The sequence below is a fragment of the Polypterus senegalus genome, chromosome 3 (assembly GCF_016835505.1).
Source record: "Polypterus senegalus isolate Bchr_013 chromosome 3, ASM1683550v1, whole genome shotgun sequence".
Classification (NCBI taxonomy): Eukaryota; Metazoa; Chordata; class Cladistia; order Polypteriformes; family Polypteridae; genus Polypterus; species Polypterus senegalus.
The window spans coordinates 99,082,151-99,110,126 of record NC_053156.1 but is presented as its reverse complement, the minus strand read 5'-3'; the positions used below and the strand labels follow the sequence as shown (position 1 = coordinate 99,110,126).

Here is a 27,976-nt window from a genome sequence, read left to right as displayed (position 1 = left end):
TGATTTAAGACTATTCTCATACAGCTGTAAAGCAGCAGCACTAACCACTGCACAATCCTGCTGCTGCTGTAGACACCAGGGGACACTATAGCTCCCTAAACATCTGACACACACAGGCCCTGGCATAAGTCTCAACAACTAAAGGGTTTTTTAATTGTATGAAACTCTTTCAGGAACAGTTTCCCACACCACGAACACAAACACAGTGCCAATAAGCAGTAGACACACTTTTTGTCATTGTCTACCTCTTCTTCTGTCTCTTTTCTCTTTCTTTCTCTCTGTCTCTGCCTCCTCCATTCGTCCTGGAAAACTTCCTTCTCCTCCCAACTGTTGCTATCAGAATTGAGGCAGGCTTTCTTCCACACTATTGCTGTCCCGGCTGGGTAAGGTTCCTGGCCATCCTTCATACTGCTTATTGCCATATACACATATTGTACCCCTGATACATGCACTTCATCTCAAAGGCCAAGTGATGCTAAATAGAAAAAAATGTGGTCACCCTGCTGTAATAACTGTGAAAAGGGTATCAAGTTTTTTTTTCTTTTTACCAGACAGTGCAATTTTCTCTTATTGGTGACTTTTACATTACTATTTATATACATACCATTGTTTCTGATTTTATGCTATCCTTCCTCAAGTTTACTAGGTCCTACTTTGAAGTGCAGGTTTTATTTTTGACATTATTTCTTTGGTTGTGATGCACATAACTAAAATTCTGTCTGCATCAACACAATTTAAGATCGGCAGTTAACCTTTATGGAGTTGTTTGCATGCATTCTGTAGCTAGTGAATGGTCAGGAAAATCATTATTCAACACACATCTTAAACTCTCACTTCCATTAACTGCAAACCTCAAAAAATGAAGAAATCATGCTGAAGCATCTTCTGCGACAGGAAAAAACTTGTAATAGGTAATCCATTTAATTTTCATTCCTCCTAGGAAATTTAGGAGTCGTATTTTCACTTTATTATCATACAGTTAAGAAGAGCATAAAATACATATGAAGTCATTAGCAGAGAATTATGAGTGAATGCTAAAGAGCAAATTGTAAGAGGTAATTGGGTTTTACTGAATTTATTTATAAGCTTTTATCCTCAATGAAAAATGTCCAGGGAGTAAAGTGGCAATTACATACTTTTAATTTTTTGCAGTCTCTGTGATCTCAGTGATACGAATTAATGAAGAAATTGAAGAAATTCAGGTTTTTTTTTTGTTTTTTTATAATGAGGTTAATCGTTACTTTGATTCTGAACGTATTTAACTCTAAATAGCAACACTTTAGTTTTCTTTTTGTACAGGTACTTATTCAGCACATTTTAACAATAGAGGAATCCCTTTATACCTGAAACAATTCCAGTGAGAGATTCAAAAACATATACAATAAGTACAAAAATATACAACAAAACAAGAAGCCTACTGCCTCTCTGGGCCATTCCAAACCACTCACTGTCAACTCCATCGGACCTGGTTCAGTCGTGGAGAATCCACCTACTTTAAAGATCCTTCACATCTTCTACGACTCTGTGATGAGCAGTGTGATTTTCTATGCTGTGGTGTGCTAGACTGGTAACATCACTTCAAGAGAAGTCTGCCAAATCAACAAGCTAATTTAAAGGGCAAGCTTAATTACTGTATACTGTAGGATACAGATTGGACCCCCTAGAGGTTGTAGTGAAGGAGAGAATTAAAACAGCATTGAGTGCCATTATAAACAATTCTGCACAACCTCTCTCTGACACACGAACACTGAGTACTTTCAGCCAATAAATTATTCATCAGAAGTGTGTCAAAAAACATTACTGGGGACCCTTTATACCAACAGCAATACACCTGCATAATCACCACTGCGACTGTGACTGCCAAGTCAGAAGTTTACTTTCTTTTCAATTTTTGCCCCTTTTAGTTATTTTGGCATGTGTTCAGACAATAACGTATCTATCTATCTATCTATCTATCTATCTATCTATCTATCTATCTATCTATCTATCTATCTATCTATCTATCTATCTATCTAATAGTCTGCTGTAAAAAAAATCCAATTTCCCCAGAGGACAAATAAAGTTACAACAATCAATCTATCTATAGATAGACAGATATAAGTTCTTTTGTTCCCAGAGGGAAATTCGACTTTTTTTAGAAACTCTTTAAATCAGGGGTGCTCAATATGTCGATCGTGATCAACCAGTAGATCGCAAAGGTAGTGCAGGTAGATCGCGTTGCATTCAAAAAAAAATTTTTTAAACGTTAGTCTATCATATATCCTCCCTCTGGCATTTGCCACTTGATGGACATACAGGGCGGTCAGTCTGAGATCTCTTCTCTTTTATCACACTGGTCATCCCGCACACACGATCAAACGCGTGAGCTACTGCAAAACACCGGCTGTGATCTAGTTAGCCTTTCAATTTATATCGACTAAAGAAGGGATTTAAAAAAAAATTGTCTGGGGAGGGTACATTTTCTCACAATGTCACAATCAAAGTGCGTTTGTCTGATCTGTCAATCTATCATTGCTATTCCAAAAAAGGAAAATGTGGAAAGGCATTTTCGGACTGTTCATAAAAACTACGAAGCTGACGATCTTCCAAAAAGCAATCTGAGAAAGGGAAAGGAGAGATATTTTATATATATATATATATATATATATATATATATATATATATACCTGTATATATATATATATATATATATATATAAAACTACCTACATTAAAAATTCATTTCGACCTGGTCATTTTAAAAGTAGCTCAACAAGCCGAAAAAGTGTGGGCACCCCTGCTTTAAATTAACCTAATCTAACTATCTAAAGCCTCAACAGAAACAAAAACAAGCATGAAACAAAGTTCGAATTAAGGAATTCTTCAGTGTAAAGTCCACACTTGGGCCTCTTAGGAGACCCACTCATTGAATAATGGCAGGGTGAAAGTTGCTGTAGTGGTCAGGAAGTTCTGTCGCTGTCTGTTACGACCTACTGTAGACTTTTGTTTTTATACTGTAATTTGGTGTTTACCTTAATTGGGTCCTGATCTAATTACCCACTTAAGTTTCTTATTAATTAACTCACCAGGGTTATGGGTGGGGTGTAGGTTTATAAATTAAGCTGCTTTGGGTTTTAGGTGAGAGAGAGAGAGAGTGTGTGTGCGTGTGTGCGTGCTTGTGTGTGTGTGCGCGCGTGTGTTTGTGTGTGGAGAGAAAGACAGAGCAAGGTATAGAAAGTTAGGGTTGGATGGTCTGGCTTTGGGTTGCTTATCTATACTAATAAAAAGCAAAGCCCTCACTCATCACTAATTCTCCAACTTCCCGTGTAGGTAGAAGGCTGAAATTTGGCAGGCTCATTCCTTACAGCTTCCTTACAAAAGTTGGGCAGGTTTCATTTCGAAATTCTACACGTAATGGTCATAACTGGAACCTATTTTTTCATCCATATACTATAATAGACTTCTTCTTGATGCCCATGGGAGGCGGAGTTACACCTCCCACGTAATTTAGTGCCTGCCCATATAAGGCCGTCCGTCAGCGGCAATCCAATAGAAACACTGCCACTAAATATTCACGGGTGAAGGACTGTGCTTATGCAGACGAAGATGAGATGGTCAGGGTGGTGTTTGGCACAAACTCAGCGAAACTGCGAGAGAAACTTTTAAGTGCCGGGTCTTAGCTAACATTAAATACAGCCGTGGACATTGCACAAGATGGCACCAGCACAGCTGTGAACTTTCGATGCATGTACACCGAGCGGCTCACGTGAAATGACGCAGTGCACAGACAAAAAGCAACAGTTCCAAAGAGTGCTGAACAAAAACCGAATTACACAATTGAGAAGGCAGCAAAAAAATATGAAGCGTGTGATACATATAAGCATATTCATAAGTGCAGCTACTGCGGAAACAAAGCACACGGTGGAAAAAGTCAATGTCCCGCTAAAGGAAGACAGTGTAAAAAAAAGCCGTGCATGCAGTGGGTCACGTCTCAGATAAAGAGGAAGACGAGCTGTTTATTGATGCAGTAAGAAACGAATCGATGAATGAAACCTCTTATCTTTACAACAATTGACATACACGGAATGTAACTTGAACACATCCTACAAATACGAACCTGATTGAAAGAAATAATGATAATCAAATCCTCGATGACAGCAACACTCCTAAATTTCACAAAACAATTACTGTATATTGACACTCATGTTACGTTATTTTTAAAATGTTCCCTTTTCTTTTTCATAACTTCTTTAACACACTACTTCTCCGCTGCAAAGCGCGGGTATATATATATATGTATATATATACCCCGATCTACATATGCTCGAATAGATAAACCACACGCTGTGGCGCAATGGTAGAGCTTTCGCCTCTAACGCCGACGACCGGGGTTTGATTCCCGAGAGGGGGTGCACTGAGTATGTATGTGTGCTTTTTTATTCATTTTACCTTCGCATCCCCTTGGTTTGAGATGTATGAAAAAAATATGAGGTTAACGCAGAAAGACAGATCACCAATAGAAGCTTCATGAATAATGGATACTTTATTCGCCGTCAATGATTGTTTTGGTAAAGCCATATTCAGTGTATTTATTAGATGAACGGTAAAAAAGTAAGAGCGAGGGGAGGGTGACTTATTGAGGCACGCAGGCAAAACCACAATAGCACGCAGGCTCGATGTACTGTAGTGCGCGTCAACTCGATGTGAATTGCGCGATCACATTCGAAAAAATATATCTTTTCAAGTTCTATTTAGTCCATATGTGTCAAACTCAAGGCCCGTGGGCCACATCCGGCCCGGCGTGTAATTATATCTGGCCCGCGAGATCATTTTATATACTGTATTATTGTTATTAATGGCCCGGGGATATGAAGCGCTGGTAACACAATAAACTACAGATCCCATAATGTAGTGCTTCAGCCGCCTTGCCGAACACTTACCGCATTAATCAAGTCTAGCTTATGATGCTGCAAGTTATTGCGAAGCTAGCCCACACGATGCCGAAGAGAAAAGTTGATTCTGAAAATAGAGCCTTTAAAAACCGATGGGAGGCTGAGTATATGTTTACTGACATTGCCAGTAAACCCGTGTGTCTCATTTGTGGAGCTAATGTGGCTGTAATTACAGAATTTAATCTAAGACGGCACTATGAGACAAAACATCAAGATAACCTGAAAGACCTGAATGCAATGCACAAGATACAGAAAGCAGAAGAGTTAAAGAAGAGTCTGACACTTCAGCAGATGTTTTACCCGTGCAAAATCACAAAGTGATTTCAAGTGAAGCTACTTTTATGGGAGACACAAATGCACCAGTGCAACTTGCCCCACTTTCCCTGTTGCCAAGTAATGTTGAACCAAGTCGGCACTACGGTGTTCCCAAAAACGCATATTTGTGTGTGTGTGTATATATATATATATATATATATATATATATATCTATACTAATAAAAGGCAAAGCCCTCACTCACTCACTCATCACTAATTCTCCAACACACACATATACACAGAAATACATATATATATATATATATATGTATTTCTGTGTATATATGTGTGTATGTATGTATGTGTGTATATGTAGATATCCATCCATCCATTTTCTAACCCGCTGAATCCGAATAGGGTCACGGGGGTCTGCTGGAGCCAATCCCAGCCAACACAGGGCACAAGGCAGGAACCAATCCTGGGCAGGGTGCCAACCCACCGCAGGACACACACAAACACACCCACACATCAAGCACACACTAGGGCCAATTTAGAATCGCCAATCCACCTAACCGGCATGTCTTTGGACTGTGGGAGGAAACCGAGCGCCGGAGGAAACCCACGCAGACACGGGAGAACATGCAAACTCCACGCAGGGAGGACCCGGAAGAACCCGGTCTCCTAACTGCGAGGCAGCAGCGCTACCACTGCGCCACCGTGCGCCATATGTAGATATGTATATATATATATATATATGTATATATATATATATGTATGTATATATGTATGTGTGTATATATATATATATATATATATATATGTGACAGCAACACTCATCACTCACAACAGTGACAAAACAATTACATTGACAATCATGTTACGTTATTTTTAAAATGTTTACTTTTCTTTATCATTACTCCTTTAACAAACTACTTCTCCGCTGCGAAGCGCGGGTATTTTGCTAGTTAAAGAAATATAATTGTAAGCTAGCCATCTAAGCAATAAATGCAATTAGTTTGTATCTCGCTGTAAACTTTGTGAAGTTAGACAGCTATGTTAGTGTGGTTCTTCTTCCTTGCTTGTTTTGCGTAATTTTCTCCATATTTTGTGTGTTGTGTTTTTTTGACAATAAATGGAGCCTGTTTTTGTTTAGGTTTTTGTGTTTTGTCTCCCTCTCTCTCTCTTACTCGTGTACGGCCAATTTATATATTCCTAGACTTTTTGGTAGGCCATAACACTGTCTCTGTCAGTGTACTAGTTGTTTGCTTGTTCAGGTTCCATGGGAGCCTCCTAAAATTTTCAGGGTATAAGGCCACAACTGAAAAGACCCAGAGTTGACCAGGTCAGTGGTTGTGGTGCTTCAGCATGTTTGGGGTTCAGTGGTTGCGGTATTCATGAGTGTGGCAACACTTTTTTGTAGATAATGTTGTTTTGATGCAATAAACTAGTCAGTGTCTAACTAGTTTATCCTCACACTAAGTAAAAATCTAGTAGTGGTGTGGCAGAGCCTAACAAATATTTCTCCTAGACAAATGCATAGTAAACAGCAAAATCAAGCAATGCAACATCATGATGATGATGATGATAATAATAATAAGAGGAAGAAGAAATCAAAATTTACATTCTGAGTGAAAGCATGATAATCTCTAAGCAGGTTGTTTACATGAGTTCAAAACATATTAAATACATAGACCTCAGCGATGCACTGAATATTATTATGCTAACTATAAAAAAAATGTAAAATTCCAACATAATCTAAAAAACATTTCAAATAGATAATATGATGACCTTAGCTCTCCATCCAACTCTGTCTTCAGTGAAGCCTTTCACATCAGGTTGCTGTTCTTACATACAGTATAGCCAAGTCCTGGATTTGCTTTTCATTTTTCTGACTTTGCCATGTTGAGCTAGAGAGAGAGTTATTTCATCCAGGTTACAATATTGTTAAAACTTGCAGAGATCGTAGCTGATAGATCTCCGTGTGGCCCTCTGGAGGGAAAGACAGGTACAGTTGCGTATTATTGGTAGAGAACCAGTAAGAAAAACCATGGGACACAATGATAGAGCCTACTTAGATGTGTATATAGAGGACTGATCTTTGGGCCACGCCTGTGCTTGCCTGCTACACTCATGACATCTAACCACTCCAGGACACACAGTAGGATCTGCCTTAAAAGGTAGAACTAAAACTACCCAAAGGTAGTCCCAGTGATTCTAAGGCTAGAGTGGATCTGGTGGTTGACTGCATCAAATGAAGAGGAGAGATCTAGCAGGATAGCGATAGAAGACATGTTGGAAGCTCTAGCTTGCCATAACAAAGGGAAGTCGAGCCATCTTAGAGGAATGGCCAGAATGTAAGACAGGCTAAATGGAGTCCCATCTCTGTTCGGCTACATTTTCTCATGTAAGTTCAGGTTAAAAATATGACCCAATGGGAAGTACCATAGTTATTTAGTATATCTATAAATTGAATTGTATGGGGAAGACAGGGAAACCTAAATATAGTAAATTCCAACTTAAGGCTAGTGGAGACAATTAACCATACAAAAGGTAGGCACATTTCTTAGACATTAATAATCACCCAAAGTAAACTGTGTGTAGACTGTGAAAAAATGTTTAGGTATTCAAAGCTGAATAAGTTTAACACTTATTACTTTAGTTTTCATTTCTGACTGAGATATTTTTTACAAAGTATTAAGTGGCAGTGGATAAATGCTAATGGAATCTAATGGATATATTCAGGATGAATTTACTTGGATTTGAAAAATGTGTTTTCCCCTTGACTGAATTAAAAATATCTGCAGATTATTTTCGATCACTTGATGAAGGATGAAATGTTGTGTTTTTAACGTATTTTAGATTATCCTGGTAACACTTCATGAAAGGCATGAGCTAACCTAGGATTAAATTGCAGTTTGTCTCCACTTTGGCCAAAGTGAAGTTTGAAAATACACAAAAACTCTACACCTGAAACCTTTCTAAAAGCACAACAGGCAGATGCAGAAACATAACCAAATAATGATAAACCCACTCATAAGGTGTCCTAATCAAGGGTTCGCTTGAAGTTCTGAACAAAATGTCAAAATAACCATAAACAGTACCTCAAGGTGATGTAGCAGCCATTTAATCGAAAAACAAAAAAAAGATGTAATAAAATTAAAGCTATTATATAAGAAACAAAAGTAATTCAAATATTTATACACTTTTTTCATTAATGCAGGCTCTGATTCAAGTGTGAGGAATCAAACCTTTACTGCTGTGGAACTTCTTGGGATCAAAATGTCAATTAGGTGAGTGTTATTTGAATATTTGACAAATGTATATTTTGTTATATTATTTCAATTTTACAGTTTTATTTTGCTTTGCTAATGTAATTAAATAACTATGGTTTGTACGGAAAATAACAAACTTGTTTGTTTAGCAGTATAATAGGGAAGCCTGCTGTCCTTGAAGATCTTTGAATGCTTGATGGTATATGTCCTAGCAACTGTCAGAGATCCAGAGGTGCCTGATCTTCAACTCATGAAAAGGCAGACCAAAGAGTGTTGGCAATAATAGTTAGAAAACCATCTTTTTCCTAGCAGAAAATGAATTATCTCATATTGAGAGAATCAGGTCTATGCTGCCATTTTGAGAGTGAGCTCTAAGTGTGCTGCCAGAGTTACAGACATTACTTCATATTGTATTACATTACAGTCCAGGTGCTCTGACTTCAGGAGTGGGATTGTTTTGTCCCTTCAAAGCATGCAGCCCTGTTATCACCTTAGAGATCCAGCAGTTTGTGATCTACTCACCGCTCAAGGGAACCAGGGACATCAGAAGCTACAAAGGGGGAGACCTCTAGTCAGTTGTCTGTAAAGCAAAAGAAAACCTTCCTTGTCTTTCTAAGTGTTTTCATTGGCTGGAATTATCTCCAGGAATGTGTATAAGGTTGCTTTACTGTATTTCTCATTGAATGCTCATTGATGAGAGAAAATAACTTGACGATGAGAGATTCAGAAATAATGAAGTGAGTCTATATGTCTTGCATATACATGAATGAAGCATGTTTATTTTAGGTCTAGATATTACGTTATTTTAATACTATTTTTACCTGTAATTTCATTTTTAGATTAGTTTCAGTTTAGTTTCATGAACGTTTAGCCATTCCTGTTTTGTTTTTATTTTCGATGACCTGCCTCAAATATTTTTAGCTTAAAAATTGCTATTAAATGAAGATTAAGAAATACACAGTGAATACATAGCAAAGGACTGTATAAAAATAGAGATATACCTATAAAAGTAAGGCTGTTTATGCTCCAGTAGTTTTTATAAAGAATTATGTTATGAATAATCTCTAAAATGTGTGTCACATGCTTTGTATGAGTGTCTATCTGTTCAAGGAGCAGGCTGTTTACTTTGCCAGAATTAGGCATTTTAAACTTTGGATCAAATACTTTACAGCACCTTTATGAAGATAGTAAATTCTTACAATCTGATAGAAATTAAAGATTTAATAAAGGGTTATTATTTAGGCACAGACAATTCATTCATTCATTCATGACAGGCAGTTTTAAAAAAATGACCTGTGTAATTTAACCACACACTTATTTAAATGCTGTATTACACACAATTAGATTATAAAAAATCATTCAAACTTTAATTTAAAATTGCTACAAATTATAACTTTATATTTGCATGTAAAAGCAAAGTCACATTCTTGATTTGAAAAAATGACTACCACAAAGGTTTTTAATCCATTTACTTATTCATAATCCACCAGAACACAACAGAAATAAAAATAAGACACAAAAAGTTTGTTAACAAAAAAAGTAAAAGTAATAAAAGAAACTGAGAGGAAAAAATTGCGAACAGCAAGCAAGGATAAAACACGTTTCCTCTTACCATTAATTGAGCGGTGTTAAAGACTGAGTCGATTTGGATCACATCTAGTTTCAGAAGTTACTGAAAACTGTTGGACATCTGTAACTCTGGTTTTTTTTGCCATTGGGAACTGTGTATTATATTTGACTGTCTTTACTTTTATTTGATGGGAAGTTTGTCTGATTGTTTTCTCTGTTACTTAGCTTTCTGTTACTTTCTAACACAAATGTGTAGCTTGCATGTAATGTAATTTACCTAGTATTCTTTTGCTATAATGTGCAAACATATAAAAAAACTGCAAACTTTGCTCACCAAAAAGAATAAAGTTTATACGAAGCACTTCCTTTACCTTGTTGCTTTGGTACTTTTTCTTCCACTCATTTTTGTTCTTTATGGTTCTGTCCAATCATAATGTATCATGTTTTTTAATTTTTTTAATTTTTTTTTTATTTCAATATATGTCATATAGAAAACACCTTTAAATGTACAATATGTATCAATGTTTAAATTTTTTTATTATTTAAGTTTTTCAATTCTGTATATGTTTTATTTTTTCAGATATGGAAAGAATTTGAATCTGATAAAAGAGGACTCAGAACAAGATCTATGTCTGCTGATGAAGCATAGTCAGAAATTTTTATTGCAACAGAAAGCTAAACTGTGTTCACCACTTTGTATCCTTTAAAGTTTGAAATATGGTATTTGTTCCTAACTGAATTAGGAAAACAGATGAGGAAAATGAATGCTTTACCTTAAAATATTCTGAAGTTTATTACATAGAGGACTATCCTCTACCTTGCACAGTTTATGAGTGTTTTATTAAGTTAATAATGCAAAGTGTTGTTTAAATTAGATTCATATACTTATTGTTATTCACATACTAAAATACATTTCCACACTTTTATACAGTGCAAAAGATAATTAATAAAAATGACATATATAGTGAAAATAAGATGGTAGATTTATATAACCAACATACCATCTGTCTATAATTTAAATAAATTAGTTTATTTAAAACTATATGTGCATATATGTATGCACATACTGTTTATGTTTGTGTATGTGTATATACACTGTATATAATAATTATTATTAAATTATGTAGTATACATATCTGACTCAACTGATGAAACCTAAACATCCAAAACAGTGAATTTCTTTCTTTCCATTCATCCCTTCACTCTCCTGCTTATTCCAGTACAGGGTGCCAGAATCTGTCCTGACAGTATAAGGTGTGGCATGAGGAAGGAACCCATTTCCTAGACCCTAAAGTATGAAATTGTACTTACTTATGAATCAAGCAATTCCCAAAATAAGAAATATCCAGCAATAATTATATTAATTTGAGTACAGATACACATGATTAAAAGCATACTTATTGTATCAATACAGATACTTTACGTTTGCGTTGACCCTCTGCAACTAGAACAATTCCAGTGAGCTCCTTATTCGAGAAAATTGTTCAAGGATTAGTGATCCCAAAACAAAAAATACCAAATGTGATGTAAGGACACAACAAAACAAAACTCTTTTGCTACTCTTACCCCACCTGCAGATGTCCTGGTTCAGGGTTACTGCTAGTGTAGCTTGTCCGCTTGTCACTCTCAAAGTACCATCAAAGCAGTTCCTTCCTCTCCTTCTGTCTTTTATGTTCAGAGAAAATGATTTTGGTGAAACAACTAAAGGATAGGGAAAAACATGTATATTGTTTAATTTGAGAGCGTTCTGAAAGAGATGAATGGTGCAGATGATGGCATGACTGACAATATGATAAAAAAAAGTAAATAAAAATAAAGAAGATAAAATTACTTAAATCTTGATATTTTCTCTTATCTCTCTGTTTCACATTATGCTGACCTGTTTCTTCCCTCCAGTTAGACTTTCACCCCAACCTCCTTTCTCAACTCTGGTCACAAATTGTGGTCTGCCCTAAGGCAGTTTTAAACACAAACACCCCAAACCCCACCCAAAGTTCATTGTTACCAGAATCACTTCTGAGGTTATGAGCTGGATTACTTTGACTGTAGATACTCCAAACATAAACTGCCTCGTGGTTTCTGTTTGACCCAGAACCTTTAAAATCCCTTGAAGGTGTGGGTTTCCAAGGTAATTCGTCAGCTTCCTATCTTAAAGAGGCAATGGTCACACTCCTTCCAGCCCTGCTATGTATTAGCAAGAAGGTCTTGTGAGCTCTTTCCAAAACACTGTAGTCAATTTTTTTAGTTTTACATTAGTATTACTGTAGTGAAACTAAAATAAACAGGAATTTTAAAATAAAATATAGGAACACAAAACTACAACTTGCTCTTATGACTTGTGGTGCTGCTGTGCCCCCGAAGCCTTTTGTTTCCTTAAAGGGTTGGCTCTCCTGGCCAGCCTCAGAGCTACTCCTTCTCTTGAAGGAACAGCACCATTTCATGTATCCGCTGTTATCTGATTTGGTTCAGCAACAGTTCACTCCAAAAATAAATGACAGTGTGTTGTGAGGTATGCTCAGCAAATACTTGTCCGTGCTCTTCCTTCTGTTGCAGACCTTTATGCCCATAGTTTCACTAATTATGTCAAAAGGGCATCTCACCCAGGTCATCACTTGTTCCGAAAACCCCCCTCTGGTAAATGCTTTAGGTCAATTAAAACTAATAGTCACCTCAAATGTTTCTTCCTCAGTGCCATAACGCTTGAATACCAGTAAATTCACCTGTCTTCCTCGCTTAGGAATGTTCTCTTATATATTTTATGAAGGTGTGTATATGTACACTATATATACATATAGGTGTGTGCATGAGCATACATACTATACACTCACACCTTCACTTGCACATCATCATTTGCACATCTCCATTATAATTGCACTATTTTGAAACTGTTTATACAGTAAATCATGTTATTTAACTTATTTTATTTGTATGTAATGTTGTTTTATATTATAAGCAGCTTCAAAGCTACCAAGCTAAATTTCTATACATCAATTACTGGCAAGTAAAAAGTGATTCTGATATATACTGTATGTATTTGGGACCATGTGCATTCTAGTCTCTGAATGACAGAGTACAAGTTATTTGCCAGGCTTCCTTGGATTCACTTGGAATGAGAAGTGCGTGGTGCCAGCTAGTGGCTATGTGCTTCCATCTTTGGCCAAAGCGGTCCTTGCCTCTCATTGTTAAAGGGACAATCATTCTCTTTAAGATCCACGTTGAACCTTATATACTTTCATCCAGGCCACAACCCATCCATCCATCCATTATACAACCCGCTTTATCCTAACTACAGGGTCATGGGGGTCTGTTAGAGCCAATCCCAGCCAACACAGGGTAGGGCACCAGCCCACCACAGGGCACACACACACACATACACACCAAGCACACACTAGGGACAATTTAGGATCACCATTGCACCTAAACTGCATGTCTTTGGACTGTGGGAGGAAACCGGAGTACCCAGAGGAAACCCACGCAGACATGGGGAGAACATGCAAACTCCACGCAGGGAGGACCCGGGAAGTCAACCCGGGTTTCCTAACTGCGAGGCAGCAGTGCTACCCACTGCACCACCGTGCTGCCCCCAGGCCACAACCATTTCTTCTTTATACTGGTACTGTTGCATTTTGCTCTTCCACACATCCAGGGCATATACAAACCATCCTACTGATAATTGGCCATGCACATTCACACTCGTGTCAGAAGGACCAGTCTCTGCTAATGGTGTACATTAGTTGTCTCTTTCACAACCCTGGAGGCTTTCTGTGGGACATGTATGCTGTATATAGTGTATAAACCAATGTATGTTGACCTTTCTATGTATAATACTGAACAAGTAATATTTACAAACCATTATTATTTCCTGAGTGATTTCAATATCACTGCACTTAAAAAATGGTAGTTGGAGTTCAAATATTTTTTAATGAATAGTGGTGATCTTTAACAGCTTTTCTAAAATAGTATATTAGAACAGATGGCTTCCATGTAGTGTTGAAAATCACATAAATGATGTTGCTGACCTTTAGATGCCAATATAGATAAAAAATAGTTTACTGCAGTCCTCATCCTATCCATTGACGTCTTAAGAGAATAATAAAAAAAAGATTAAGATGACAAGATGTGAAATTTTAGAGCTGATATTCCTTGACAGTGTTGTACAGGTTATCTGCAGGAAAGTTACCCTGGCTATGACTGGTTTGTATCTTCAGTTTTTCTTATAATGGCTGGAGACAAAGTAAGAGCACTGAAATTTCTGCTGCGATTTTCAGAACTTCTTGTTTCTGCATTTCTTTGGCTGCCAAGACTTCATGCTTCTGTAAGTGGTGAAAACCTGCATTAAATAAAATGATTTGTTTCTTCTATGCTGTGAAAATATAAAAAAATACATATTTCCCTTAATTTCCAAACCAGTCAAAATTTCTAATTTTAAGCTATTTGGTGTAGGCACATACTATAAGTGAGAGACAAGTTCATTGTTTAAAATATACATATTAGAATAAACAAGTGCAAGGGTTGTCTGTCAGGGATGGTTGAGGAAAAAAGAAGTGGTGGTACTTCATATTGGTTTGGCTGATGATTATTGAAACTATTCCGGGGTTTGTGTTAGGGGTTGGGTTGCCCCCCTTGGAGGTCCAAAGGCATGATGAGTCAGAAAGTTATAAAGCATGATGATATGTAGAAATTATTCAGGATGGACTGTTTAGTCCCTCTTCAAGGTCAAATAGCGCAGTGATATATAAAGGGACTATAGGGGAAAGTGGGGCGATCCCGCTTGGAACTGGAAGAGCTTGATGAAATTATAGATCGTTTTTCTTAATGCTGGTTGGTTGTGGGACAGACTGTTGGTATGCATGCAATAAGAGCAGAACAGGAAAGTGCTGGTATTGTGTGTCAGTGAGTACTGAGCCACTTCAAGCACTGATCCCAGTGTATCTAAACAAATCTTTCTTTAAAAGAACTGTTTTAAAAAAGTGTATTTTTAAATTGAAAGAGATAAAGATGAAACATATAGTTACTTCACAACTGAAAAGTAAAAGTTGACTTGACTTTGCTTCATTTTCACTTTTGTTCCTGGGTATCAAATGTTAATACTTTAGAAGGACCAATATAGCACTTGTGGGATATGGCCTGGAAACAGACAGGTAGACATCATTTTAAGCACCACACACATTTATTTACACAACACTATTTACAGTGACACAGCACACAACCCACTTTCACCCCCAAAGTCCAGGCCTCTCACAATGCCTTTCTCTCTTCAGGTCCGCCTCCACTCCTCTCCTGACGAGCTCTGTCCTTCTTCCTCCCGACTCCAGCCTTCGAATTGAGGGAGGTGGCACCTTTTAAACCCACCCGGACGTGTTCCAGGTGCCTCCCAATGATCTTCTGCCGGCACTCCCTGGTGTGGCAGAAGTGCCGGCCACGCACCCGGAAGCACTCTGGGTGTCCATGATTTTTGTCCCCTCAGCACTTCCGGGTGTGGCGGAAGTGCTGAGGACCAGGGCTCTCCTGGCATCTGGGTGCCCCCTGGCGGTGACCACGGGCCCCTATAGAGTTGAGCTTCTAAGCTCTGTTCCCGTGGTCCCGTGGCGTAATCCTTTCTCCGGTCCTTCCAGGCGTCCCGGCTGGGTACCGCCCCCAGCCACTTGCCACACACTGAATACACATAAGCATAGCTTGCACTGAACAGCAAATTCTAAACTTCTTTTTCTTTATATGTTCTACTGTGTTCACCAACATCATTTTGTCTTCCTTTCCTTAATCTATACTAATAAAAGGCAAAGCCCTCACTCACTCACTCACTCACTCACTCACTCACTCACTCACTCACTCACTCACTCATCACTAATTCTCCAACTTCCCATGTAGGTAGAAGGCTGAAATTTGGCAGGCTCATTCCTTACAGCTTACTTACAAAAGTTAAGCAGGTTTCATTTCGAAATTCTACTCATAACGGTCATAACGGTCAACAACATCCGCCATGTTGAACTTTCTTATTCATGGCCCCATCTTCACAAAATTTGGTAGGCGGCTTCCCTGCGCTAACCGAAACCAATGTACATACTTATTTCGGTGGTATGATGCCACTGTCGGCCGCCATATTGAACTTTCCAACGTCACTAATTCTCCAACTTCCCGTGTAGGTAGAAGGCTGAAATTTGGCAGGCTTATTCCTTACAGCTTACTTACAAAAGTTAAGCAGGTTTCATTTTGAAATTCTACACGTAACGGTCATAACGGTCGACAACGTCCACCATGTTGAACTTTCTTATTCATGGCCCCATCTTCACAAAATTTGGTAGGCGGCTTCCCTGCGCTAACCGAAACCAATGTACATACTTATTTCGGTGGTATGATGCCACTGTCGGCCGCCATATTGAACTTTCCAACGTCACTAATTCTCCAACTTCCCGTGTAGGTAGAAGGCTGAAATTTGGCAGGCTTATTCCTTACAGCTTACTTACAAAAGTTAAGCAGGTTTCATTTTGAAATTCTACACGTAACGGTCATAACGGTCGACAACGTCCACCATGTTGAACTTTCTTATTCATGGCCCCATCTTCACGAAATTTAGTAGGCGGCTTCCCTGCGCTAAGCGAAACCGATGTACGTACTTATTTCGATGGTATGATGCCACTGTCGGCCGCCATACTGAACTTTTCAACAGTCTTTGTTACTTATGGGCCTATCTTCAAGAAATTTGGTACGCGGGTTCCCAACGCTAACTGAATCCTACTTACGTACATATATACGTCCATAGCCTGCAGCTCAGTCACCGTGTGAGGTGGCATTGGGTCCCCCATCCCAACGCCTCCCATGTTGTTGGCTGCCTGCCTATATAAGGCCGTCCGTCGCTCCGGTCTCTACATTCCCTTCCTTGCTTCGCCACGGGATTCACGTCTCCCTGCTGATAACTACAGCCTTTTTATTTAATCCACAGCTTCTCCGCTGTTTTATTGTTCATTTATTACGATTATAGTTATTGTGCAGGTATTTTAGACTTACTTTACATTGTTCAGGTACCCATTTCCTTTATTATTCCAACCTAACCCCCATTAACATGTCTATTGAGGTGATAACCATCGATCAAAGAACTGTCATTTACCGAGTAGATTACATGCCCGGAGATGGCACGTATCTTTTCCATTCTCCTTGTTACATATTGCACGACCATATCAGGCTCACTCTTGATATCTGGAGGAACATTGTGTCTTATGTATTGAATGACTGGGACAGGTTCAAGGTGTGGACTGATGACGGTACAGGAGATAATTATACTACACAGGAGCCTTATAAGAGTAAAATGCTTAAGCCCTTCACCTATGCATCTGCATGTGAGTTGATGGCTGCCGCTGAATTATTCGGTTGTCGCTTTCAAGTGGACCGAAATGGCCAAATATTTTACACCTTTGGACAACCGCCAATGCCTCTTAAACATCTTAGATTGACAGGTGACGATTTCAGTAGTGGACACTTTAATGTTTATGAATGTTTAAACTCTCAAAAGCTGGATGTGAAGTTATCGATGAAACTGGTTGTATACTTACAACGCTTGACAGATGCTGAATGTCACTTCAACACAAGCCCTACAAATACTGTCGTAATTGAAACAAACCATGAAACTCAAACCGATTATGACAGTAGCAATCCAAGCTGTGAGATTTGAAACAAAATTACTGTTCACATGGCCAACTGTACTTGCATGCTTAAGAGTAAGCTCAGCGCACAGCTTGGTCATATTACAACCGGAGGGCCGAACTCACAATGTGGTATACAAAGAGATCCTTAACAAATAATTATTGGCATATTTTCCCTCAGTTTAAAAAAGTTTAATTTTCTTCTTAATAAAACTTTTAAGGCAGTACTTCACCGCGGGAAGTGCGGGTATTTTGCTATATATATATATATATATATATATAGATATGATATAGATATAATGTGTGTGTGTATATGGTGTATATATATATAGATATATAGTGTCAGGGATGCCAGGGGCCATGACCCGGCCGGGACGCCAGGAGGGACCGGAAGAGGGTCAGAGCCCTGCCTGGATCACGTGGGGTTTGCCTTCCGGGTTGCTTTGGGGGCCACGGGTCAAGGGCATGGAAGCCTTTACCTGTAGGGGCCCGTGGTCACTGCCAGGAGGCACCCCAGTGCCTTGGGGACCTGTTACCCCAGCACTTCCGCCACACCAGGAAGTGCTGGGGGGAAGATTTATGACAGCGCCCGGAGAGCAGCCGGGAGGACAGCCGGCACTTCCGCCACACTGGGGCGTGGCCAACAGAAGATTGCCGGGAACACCTGGGGCTCATCCGGGTCCTCTATAAAAGGGGCCGTCTCCATTTATTCGAGGCTAGAGTCGGGTGGAAGGAGGACGAGGCAAGAGGAGCTGTGGAGGCGGCCCGAAGACAAGGCATTGTGGCCAGGACTGTGTTATTTGGGGTATTGCACTTTTGAACTGGGTCTGAGTGACCATTGAATTGGGTCTGAGTGACCAATATTGTAAATATTGTGTTTAATAAACGTGTGGTGGTTTTAAGACAACATGTCCGCCTGTCTGTGTCTGGGCAAAGTTCACAATAGATATACAGATAGATAGATATAGATACATATATATATAATGTGTGTGTGTATGTATGTACAGTATGTATGTGTATATATATATATATATATACAGAGAGATATAGATATATATAGATATTAGATAGATATATGTCTGTGTATGTATGTATGTGTATATATATATATATATATATATATATATATATATGATAGCAACACTCATAACAGTGACAAAACAATTACATTGACGATCATGTTACGTTATTTTCAAGATGTTTCCTTTTCTTTATCATTACTTCTTTAACACACTACTTCTCCGCTGCGAAGCGCGGGTATTTTGCTAGTAATAATAATAATATTATTATTTTATTTATATAATGCCTTTCCCATGTTCAAGAGGCTTTAGAACAAAATGTTTAATATACTAAAGTGTGGAGACATTACTATGTAGTATATGAATTAACGTTCCCCTAACAGTGTATCACGTGGTATGTGATAGTGCTCCAGGAACAAGATCATACAATTAGATTTTCAGACAATGAACAGATGTCAGCTATGAACAGAATACATTCTTCCTTGATATGAGTGTGGCATTTTCTAACTAATCTTAAAACTGTACATTGCATTCTGCTGATATAGACATAATATCTACTCAAAGATATTGACTTTTATCTTTGAGTACACCCTTCTTATTAGAGAAGTTTTCAACCAGTCACCTCCATTGTCCCTATGTTTTGCCTGTATCCTGTTCTTAAGCCTTACTGGACTAGAAAAAGACAAGGCAAAAAGACACGTCAGAGAAGACCAATAGTCTATTAAGTTTGTATGGCTAGCTGATAGCTAAGTTGTCACAATATTTCATCCAGATATTGTTTAAAAGTTGTCAAAGTTTCTGCTTCAACTACATGACTCCATAGTTTGTTTCAGATTCCCACAATTCTTAGTGTACAGAAGTACTTCTTGGCTTCAGTGTTAAATACACTTCACATTCATTTCCACTGTTGTCTTTGAACACTTGAGTCAATATTTAGTAGAAGGAATGCTTCTGGATGCACTTTATCAATGTTTCTGAGAATTTTAAAGACCTGAATTAGGTTCCCACAGAGCCTGTCAGAGTAGGACATGCCCTTCGGACCTAGAACGTACCTGTTTGTTCCACTCTGTACATCTTCAACTTCTGCTTTGTCTAACTTGTAGCATGGAGATCAGAACTGAATGCAATACTCCAGATGGTCTCACATGTACATTGTATAGTCTATAGATAATGTTCCTTGATTTATATTCAAGAATTTTCAATGTGTCAATATAAACTCCTAAATACTTTTTTAGGGAGACCCGCCTGTAAGACAGTGTTTCCATGTTGTATTCATCATTAATATTTCACTACCCTGGAGCACTGTACTATTTTCTGCATAAAACTTATTTCTCCAAGTTTTGCTCAGTTATGAAGATTGTGTAGTCATTTTGAATTATTTTTACTGCCTCCTCAGATAACTGCCATTTCTTCAATATTACCATCACCTGCAAATTTCACAAGTTTACTAACTATACTGGAATCTATGTCATTAATAAAAATTACAAAAAGAAAGGGTGCAATAATATACTCCTGCGGAGGATGACTTAACCCAGCATGGAGCTTTGACATCTTAGGTGTATTCTTTTGTTTTTGGCTAATTAACCAACTTGAAATCTGGTTTTGTAGATTATATCTGATGACGATAGCTTCCAATTTCAAAATTAACATTCATCTGCCTCAAGGTTACCATATCCTCATCCTTTAATAGCTGTTTTTGAGATGGAAACCAGATGGAACCCCATAAAAACAGTTTTATTTTGCACAATGAGAAGAATCATAATACTCCTTCAATAAAACAATTCTATAATGATATATTGTACTAGTTAAAACTGGAGAAAGTTAAATATACATTAAGATAAAAGAGATACACAAATTTGTCAGTATATGCCATCCATTGTAATTCTATTCTCATTTAACATTCTTTATAGCAATTAGCGGGCATGCAATTCTGTAAGACATTTAAATGTTAACCTGAACTACAGTATACTGCCATTTCTAAACTCTCCTTTGTTATTTTCTCCTGTTTAGAAGGGAAGTATGGCTTAAATATGACTGTTAGATGAGTGGCTTTCTAAACTTCAATTAATTTATTCTTGTTGATAAGTATATGTCCTCATGATTATTTCATGGAGAATATGTCAAGGATCCATTTTAGGCACTGTTTTGTTTTTAATTTATATTGTTAATATTATTTAAATAAGTAAACATGGAGATATTTACCGTTTATGCTGATAACAAAGTTTCTAATACCTTTACATACCTCCTTTGGTAAACAGCAATTATGTGTAAATATTATAATTCCAATTCAGTGAACTAAATTTAATGTACATGTTTATGGGGCTGCATGGCAAAATTATGATTATGTTGTCACCATCACCATAACCTTGCTGTTAGGCTTGTGAGTTAAATAGAGAGCTACCCTTTCAAGTACTTTCCCCCTCTTCCCCAACCCCCCCTCAGGCAAACTACATCCGCCTCTTTCCGACTCTGGCTTCTTACATGGTAGCAGACGGCTCCCTTTATTCTGCACTTGAGAGTGCTTCAGGTCTCATTAGCGAAGTCTGGAAACACTCCCAGGTGTGTTGAAAGCCCAATGTAGGGCTCAGCAGCTTCCACAGCTCCCCCCTGGCAACATCCATGGAACCCAACAGGGCTAAGCCAACAAATACCAATTCCCATTATCTCTGTGGGAATCCAAGGCGCTGTTGTAACCCAAGGGGGCTGCCAAGTAGCAGTTCAGGGGAGATGGATTTCTCCCCCGTTCCTCCTTTTAGATGCCAGCTGTCCCTTACAAAATATATATATATACAATATATAAATATATAAAAATAGCAGAATTACAAGAAATAGCAGAAGACAATATTAAAAGATATATTAACATCAACTACTGAACACTAAAAATCTTCTTCTTCTTCTTTCGGCTGCTCCCATTAGGGTTTGCCACAGCGGATCATCTTCTTCCATATCTTTCTGTCCTCTGCATCTTGTTCTGTTACACTCATCACCTTCATGTCCTCTCTCACTACATACATAAACCTTCTCTTAGGCTTTCCTCTTTTCCTTTTCCCTGGCAGCTGTATCCTTAGCACCCTTCTCCCAATATACCCAGCATCTCTCCTCTGCACATGTTCAAACCAATACAAGCTCGCCTCTCTGACTTTGTCTCCCAACCATCCAACTTGAGCTGACCCTCTAATGTACTCATTTCTAATCCTATCCATCCTTGTCACACCCAGTGCAAATCTTAGTATCTTTAACTCTGGCACTTCAGTTCTGTCTCCTGCTTTCTAGTCAGTGCCACCGTCTCCAACCCATATAACTCTTGCTGATGCCCATCTGTCACAAATTACTCCTGACACTCTTCTCCACCCATTCCACCCTGCCTGCTCTCTCTTTTTCACCTCTCTTCCACAATCCCCATTACTTTGTACTATTGATCCCAAGTATTTAAACTCCTCCACCTTCACCAACTCTACTCCCTGCTTCCTCACCATTCCACTGACCTCCCTCTCATTTACACACAAGTATTCTGTTTTTTTTCCTACTGACCTTCATTCCTTTCCTCTCTAGAGCATATCTCCACCTCTCCAGGGTCTCCTCAACGTACTCCCTATTATCGCTACAGATCACAATGTCATCAGCAAACATCATAGTCCATCACCATTGGAAATAAGAAAGGCTCAGAACCGATCCCTGATGTAATCCCACCTCCACCTTGAATGCATCTGTCACTCCTACCACAGATCTCACCACTGTCACACTTCCCTCACACATATCCTGTACAACTCTTACATACTTCTCTGCCACTCACGACTTCTTTATACAATACCACAGCTGCTCTCGAGGCACCCTGTCATGTGCTTTCTCCAGGTCCACAAAGACGCAATGCAACTCCTTCTGGCCTTTTCTATACTTCTCCATCAACATCCTCAGAGCAAAAATTGCATCTGTGGTGGTCTTTCTTAGCATGAAACCATACTGCTGCTCACTAATCATCACCTCACTTCTTAACCTAGCTTCCACTACTTTTTCCCATAACTTTATGCTGTGGGTCATCAATTTTATACCCCTGTAGTTACTACAGTCCTGCATATCCACCTTATTTTTAAATATTGGCACCAGTACACTTCTTCTCCACTCCTCAGGCATCCTCTCATTTTCCAAGATTCCATTAAACAATCTGGTTAAAAACTCCACTACCATCTCTTCTAAACACCTCCATGCTTCTACAGGTATGTCATCTGGACCAATGGTCTTTCCATTTTTCATCCTCTTCATAGCTGTCCTTACTTCTTTCTTGTTAATCCGTTGCTCTTTCTGATTCACTATCTCTACATCATCTAACCTCTTCTCTCTTTCCCTCGTTCTCTGCATTCATCAGCCTCTCAAAGTACTCTTTCCATCTGCTCAACACACTGTCCTCGCTTGTGAGTACATCCATCCATCCATCCATCCATTATCCAACCTGCTGAGTACATTTCTATCTTTATCCTTTATCACCCTAACTTGCTACACATCTTTCCCAGCTTGGTCCCTCTGTCTAGCCAATCAGTACAGGCCCTTTTCCTCCCTCCTTAGTGTCCAACCTCTCATACAACTCATCACATGCCTTTTCTTTAGCCTTCGCCACCTCTCTCTTCACCTTACGCCTTATCTCCTTGTACTCGTCTACTTTCTGCATCTCTCTGACTATCCCACTTCTTCTTTGCCATCCTCTTCCTCTGTATACCCCCCTGCACTTCTCCATTCCACTAACAGGTTTCCTTTTCCTCCTTCCTCTGTCCAGATGTCATGCCAAGCACCCTTTTTGCTGTCACCCTTACTACATCTGCTGTAGTTTCCGAACTGTCTGTTAACTCTTCAGTACCACTCAGTGCCTGTCTCATTTTCTCTCTAAACTCAACCTTGCAGTCTTCCTTTTTCAACTTCCACCATTTGATCCTTAGCTCTGCCCTCACTCTTCCTCTTCTTGATCTCCAACATCATCTTACAGACCACCATCCTATGCTGCTTAACTACACTTTCCTTTACCACCATTTTGCAATCCTTCACATTGACTTTTCTGCATAGGATGTAATCTACCTGTGTGCATCTTCTTCCACTCTTGTACGTAACCCTATGTTCCGTCCTCTTCTTAAAATATGTATTCACCACAGCCATGTCCATCCTTTTGGCAAAATCCACTATCATCTGACCCTCTTCATTCCTCTCCTTGACACCATACCTACCCATCACCTCCTTGTCTCCTCTGTTCCCTTCACCAACATGTCAATTGAAATCCACTCCAATCACCACTTTCTGCCCCTTGGATACACAGTTCATCACTTCATTCAGCTCACTCCAAAGGTTTTCTTTCTCCTTTATCGCACACCCAACTTGCAGGGCATATGCACTAACAACATTCATCATCACACCTCTAATTTCCTGCTTCATAATCATTACTCTGTCTGACACTCTTTTCACCTCCAGAACACTCTTGACATACTGTTCCTTCAGAATAACCCCTACTCCATTTCTCCTCCTTTCCACACCATGATGATTACTCCCTTTCTATTTAGTCTCTTGCACACACAATATATCAACCTTCCTTCTCTCTATCATATCTGCTAACTCTCTCCCCTTACCAGTGATAATGCCAACATTCAAAGTTCCTACCCTCAGTTCCACGCCTTTTACCTTCCTCCTCTCCTCCTGCCTCCGGACATGTCTCCCCCCTCTTCTTCTCCTTCTTTTTCTTCAGCCAACAGTAGCCCAATTTCTGCTAGCACCCTGGCTAACAGTACTGGTGGCGGACGTTGTTAACCCAGGGCTCGACCGATCCGGTATGGAAATTTGTATTGCTGTGCGCATATTGATTTGGCAAAATTTTACACTGGATGCCCTTCCTGACATAACCCTCCCCATTTATCTGGGCTTGGGACCGGCACGAAGAAACACACTGGTTTGTGCATCCCCGGTGGCTGGGTTTAAATGAATATTCATAAATTTCCACTTTTTTTCCCCAATGGGCAAAATGGTAATGATGACCACTAATCAAAAATAGTGAGATGTGCAAGTTCATGAACCCTTTAAACTGCATCATAAAAAAATCAATCAATAAGTTGCTTATAAGAGCCTCACAAATAAAAATTCCCGAGCTGCACAGGTACACAAATAAGTAAAGGTATGCTGAGAACATTGCAGGGTTAAAAGACCTGCCCAAGCAACCCAAAAACAGGCTAACTACACCAGGAATGATGAAAATTTCACATGCTCCAAAAGTGCTTATTTTTCTAGATAAGAAACTATGAACATATCGTGGAAAACTTGAAGAATCTGATTACAGCCAGCTAAGCTTCATTTTCCATTAACATTTTAAGAATATGTTCAATTATTGAAGTGAGTGTACTGCTTATTTATTTTCTGCACAACAGAGCCATCTGCTAGTGGATAGAGGAGGCGGTGCCCCACCTTCTCTTCCTGCAACGATGCCGCAGATCACATTATCGTTCATTTCTGAGACAGCAGACAGATAGCTAGAGGAAGCTGCCTGAATACATGAGGAGGTCAATTAAAACAATTTAAATGGAATCAGGAAATTAGTTGGAACAACAGCCAGCAGCCACTGTGGCCATCCACAACAAATTTACCAATCCCTAGCAAACCTTGAAAACATTAATTGTTTCATTGTATATTTATAATGCTGTTCATTTTTTTTATGCATGACATATCCTGTATATTGTGAATTTGCTTTTTAGCTGATTTATTTTGTCTTATTTTTATTAATATTGTGCCTTTTTAAAAATTCCTTTTATATATAGTGTATATATATTTTACTGTTGTAGTTTATAGACTATAATTTAAACAGGTTTTTAGCATTTTTGTTACAGGACTGTTTGTGTCGAAACTACAGGTTCATTCAAATAATAAAGTATTGTTAACTTAAAATTGTTTCAAAATATAAGGTTTTTAAAAGGAATAGATTTTTTTGTGGTACATTCATTTATGCTTTCATTTTTACAAAGCTCATTATAGTCACCAATCAACAGACTTTCCTGCACTGAACTTGCCCTGGTTACAAAATTCAGCTAAAGTCAAATTTTATCTAGTATAATTTTCTTTTTTCTCACTTATTATTTAGAATATAGACTCCTTTTAATACACTACTATCAAACCAGTGCTCACTTAGAATTCTTGTTACAAAATAATTTAACAGCCTTGCTAACACTGATGAGGCTCAGCTCATTAGTCAGAAATTGAGACCATTTCTTTTTTGTGTTTCCTTCTCGACAATCATCAGATTTTTTTATATCATTTTTAATCAAAGCTGTATAGTTTTGAGAGTCACTTAAATATTAAGTTCATCAACTGAACTATTCCAATAGCATAGTCTTTCATTCAGATTTGGTAAACTCCTTTTGAGAACACTGATAATAGTTAGCCTTTCTACTAATAACATTCCTTGCATTATTTCACTAAGAGTCAGTGTATTGCTATTTGCTCTGCTGATGTCAGTGGTGGTACAGAAGCTGTTGCCAGTTATCCTCAGGAAAACTATAATGTTACAGTGAAGGTTTTCTAAATTTGATTACAGTGTTATTGCTTTCTGTTTATATAAGTTATACAAGCAATTTACAATACCACTTACAAATATGAAAGTCATCTGGTGTATTATTTTAAAACTTCCTTGCAGAAAATACACTGCCTTTGTTACTGTGTGTTATCTAATATGGATTAATGCAGGCTAAAAAAAATACAACTCCAGTCATATTGCCTCGGAAGAAAAAAAAAACTAATAAAATAGCAAATGCTCTTCTTTAATTTGTTCCGTAAATATTTGGTTATATGCATCTATCCATCTTCCTGCATACAATTAAATAATAGTAAAGAACAATGCAGTAATAAAAACTAATTACATTATAAGTGCAGTGTCTCTATACCTTCAGAATGAGCATAGGTAGCTTGGAATAATGCTAAGCACAAACTAAGAATGGAATATTGGCTTCACTTCATTTCCTTTTTTATAGATTAGTGAATTTTGCCTGCCAAAGCATCTAACATGGTCTTGAAAACCAGAAATTCTGTGAGCTGAAAATTAGCATCTAAAAATACTGGTCGTAAGCAGAATCACTTGTAATTGATTTTTTTGTCAGGTCTTTTAATTAAGTAATGGGATTAGTGCTTTGTATCCATTTTTCAAGCAGGACCAAAGGTATGACAAATGCTATATTAATAAAGATTTCCTTTTTTCCAGAGAAAAGATTCAGATCATTAGAACAGGTTTACGGCCAAGCTGGTGGAGCACATGGGAGTATAACAACAGGTGCCTTAGTGGACATCCAGGGAAAAAAAGGATTCTTGGCAATTCTTACTAGTATTTAATTATTCTGCAGCAAAATGTCAGTTTTTTTTTTTTCTTATAGCAGGATTCATGTTACGCTTTTGATTCAAAGAGAGACAAATTATCACTCTATGCTAAGAAAAATGCAGTTTTAAATGCATAAAGATATCATTAACAATGAGAGAAGTGCTGCCAGGTGATCTGTCTTTAATACAAAGTGTTACAGGTTATAAAAATATAAAATGTTATAAAACTGTTACAGGTGAAGCAATCCTGAATTTGGTCATTCAAATTAAAATTTTGGAAACTTTCAACTAAATGTAATTTGTTTCTGTGATGGGATGCTTGGCTGGCAAGTGATTGTTATGGGTGAGGCAGGGTAATGTCTCCGTTCTAATCTGCCAATCCAGTGATCTTCTGGCTCATTGCCACCACTCCAGACAGCCCTCATACTGTCTCCACAGGAACAATCTTGGTATCTACTGTGAGATGTTCTGAAATTCTAACACACTTTAAATGCTGCTGTCTAATTCTAAATCAAGGTTTCAAGCACTCCTGGTGTCCCCTGCCTCCTAGCATTCTGGGAGAACATGACATTTTATTTTTCCCAGGGTCTTTCTTTTTTGCTCTGGTGCTCCTGCCTGTCTTACTTCATGTGTGGCACTTAATTAGTTGCTTTGATTGCCGATGAAGGCATGACTCTTTTGACAGTTTTCTGCAGAATTCCCTCCTGCCTATTGCTGCTTTGGTTGTGCCCATTATGCACTCCATCTGACATCAAATTCAGTGGTCGTAGTAAACATCAGACACAGTCTGTCAACTGCAATTTCCTGTACTTCATTCCATACTGCTTAACAGTGACTTCATCTTCTTAACAGCTGCACCAGGATTTCAAAAGAAAGTTGGCCTAAATGTGTCCCTGATGTTCCTGTTATTATTGCTAAAATATTCAATTTAAAAACATTTTACATGTCCAGTCCAGTCAATGTCTC

The 27,976-nt window shown here is 38.4% G+C and overlaps 1 protein-coding gene across 1 annotated transcript in view; it reads left to right on the top strand.

The window, feature by feature from the left end:
• The window catches only part of tbc1d32 (TBC1 domain family, member 32), a 188,422-nt gene that overhangs the window by 140,434 nt on the left and 20,012 nt on the right, over positions 1 to 27,976 (top strand). Inside the window, exons 29-31 of the mRNA XM_039747661.1 lie at positions 8,406 to 8,475; positions 10,607 to 10,722; positions 14,187 to 14,341. Of these exons, the coding sequence (XP_039603595.1) occupies positions 8,406 to 8,475; positions 10,607 to 10,722; positions 14,187 to 14,341 (341 nt within the window). The remainder of the gene's footprint in view (positions 1 to 8,405; positions 8,476 to 10,606; positions 10,723 to 14,186; positions 14,342 to 27,976) is intronic.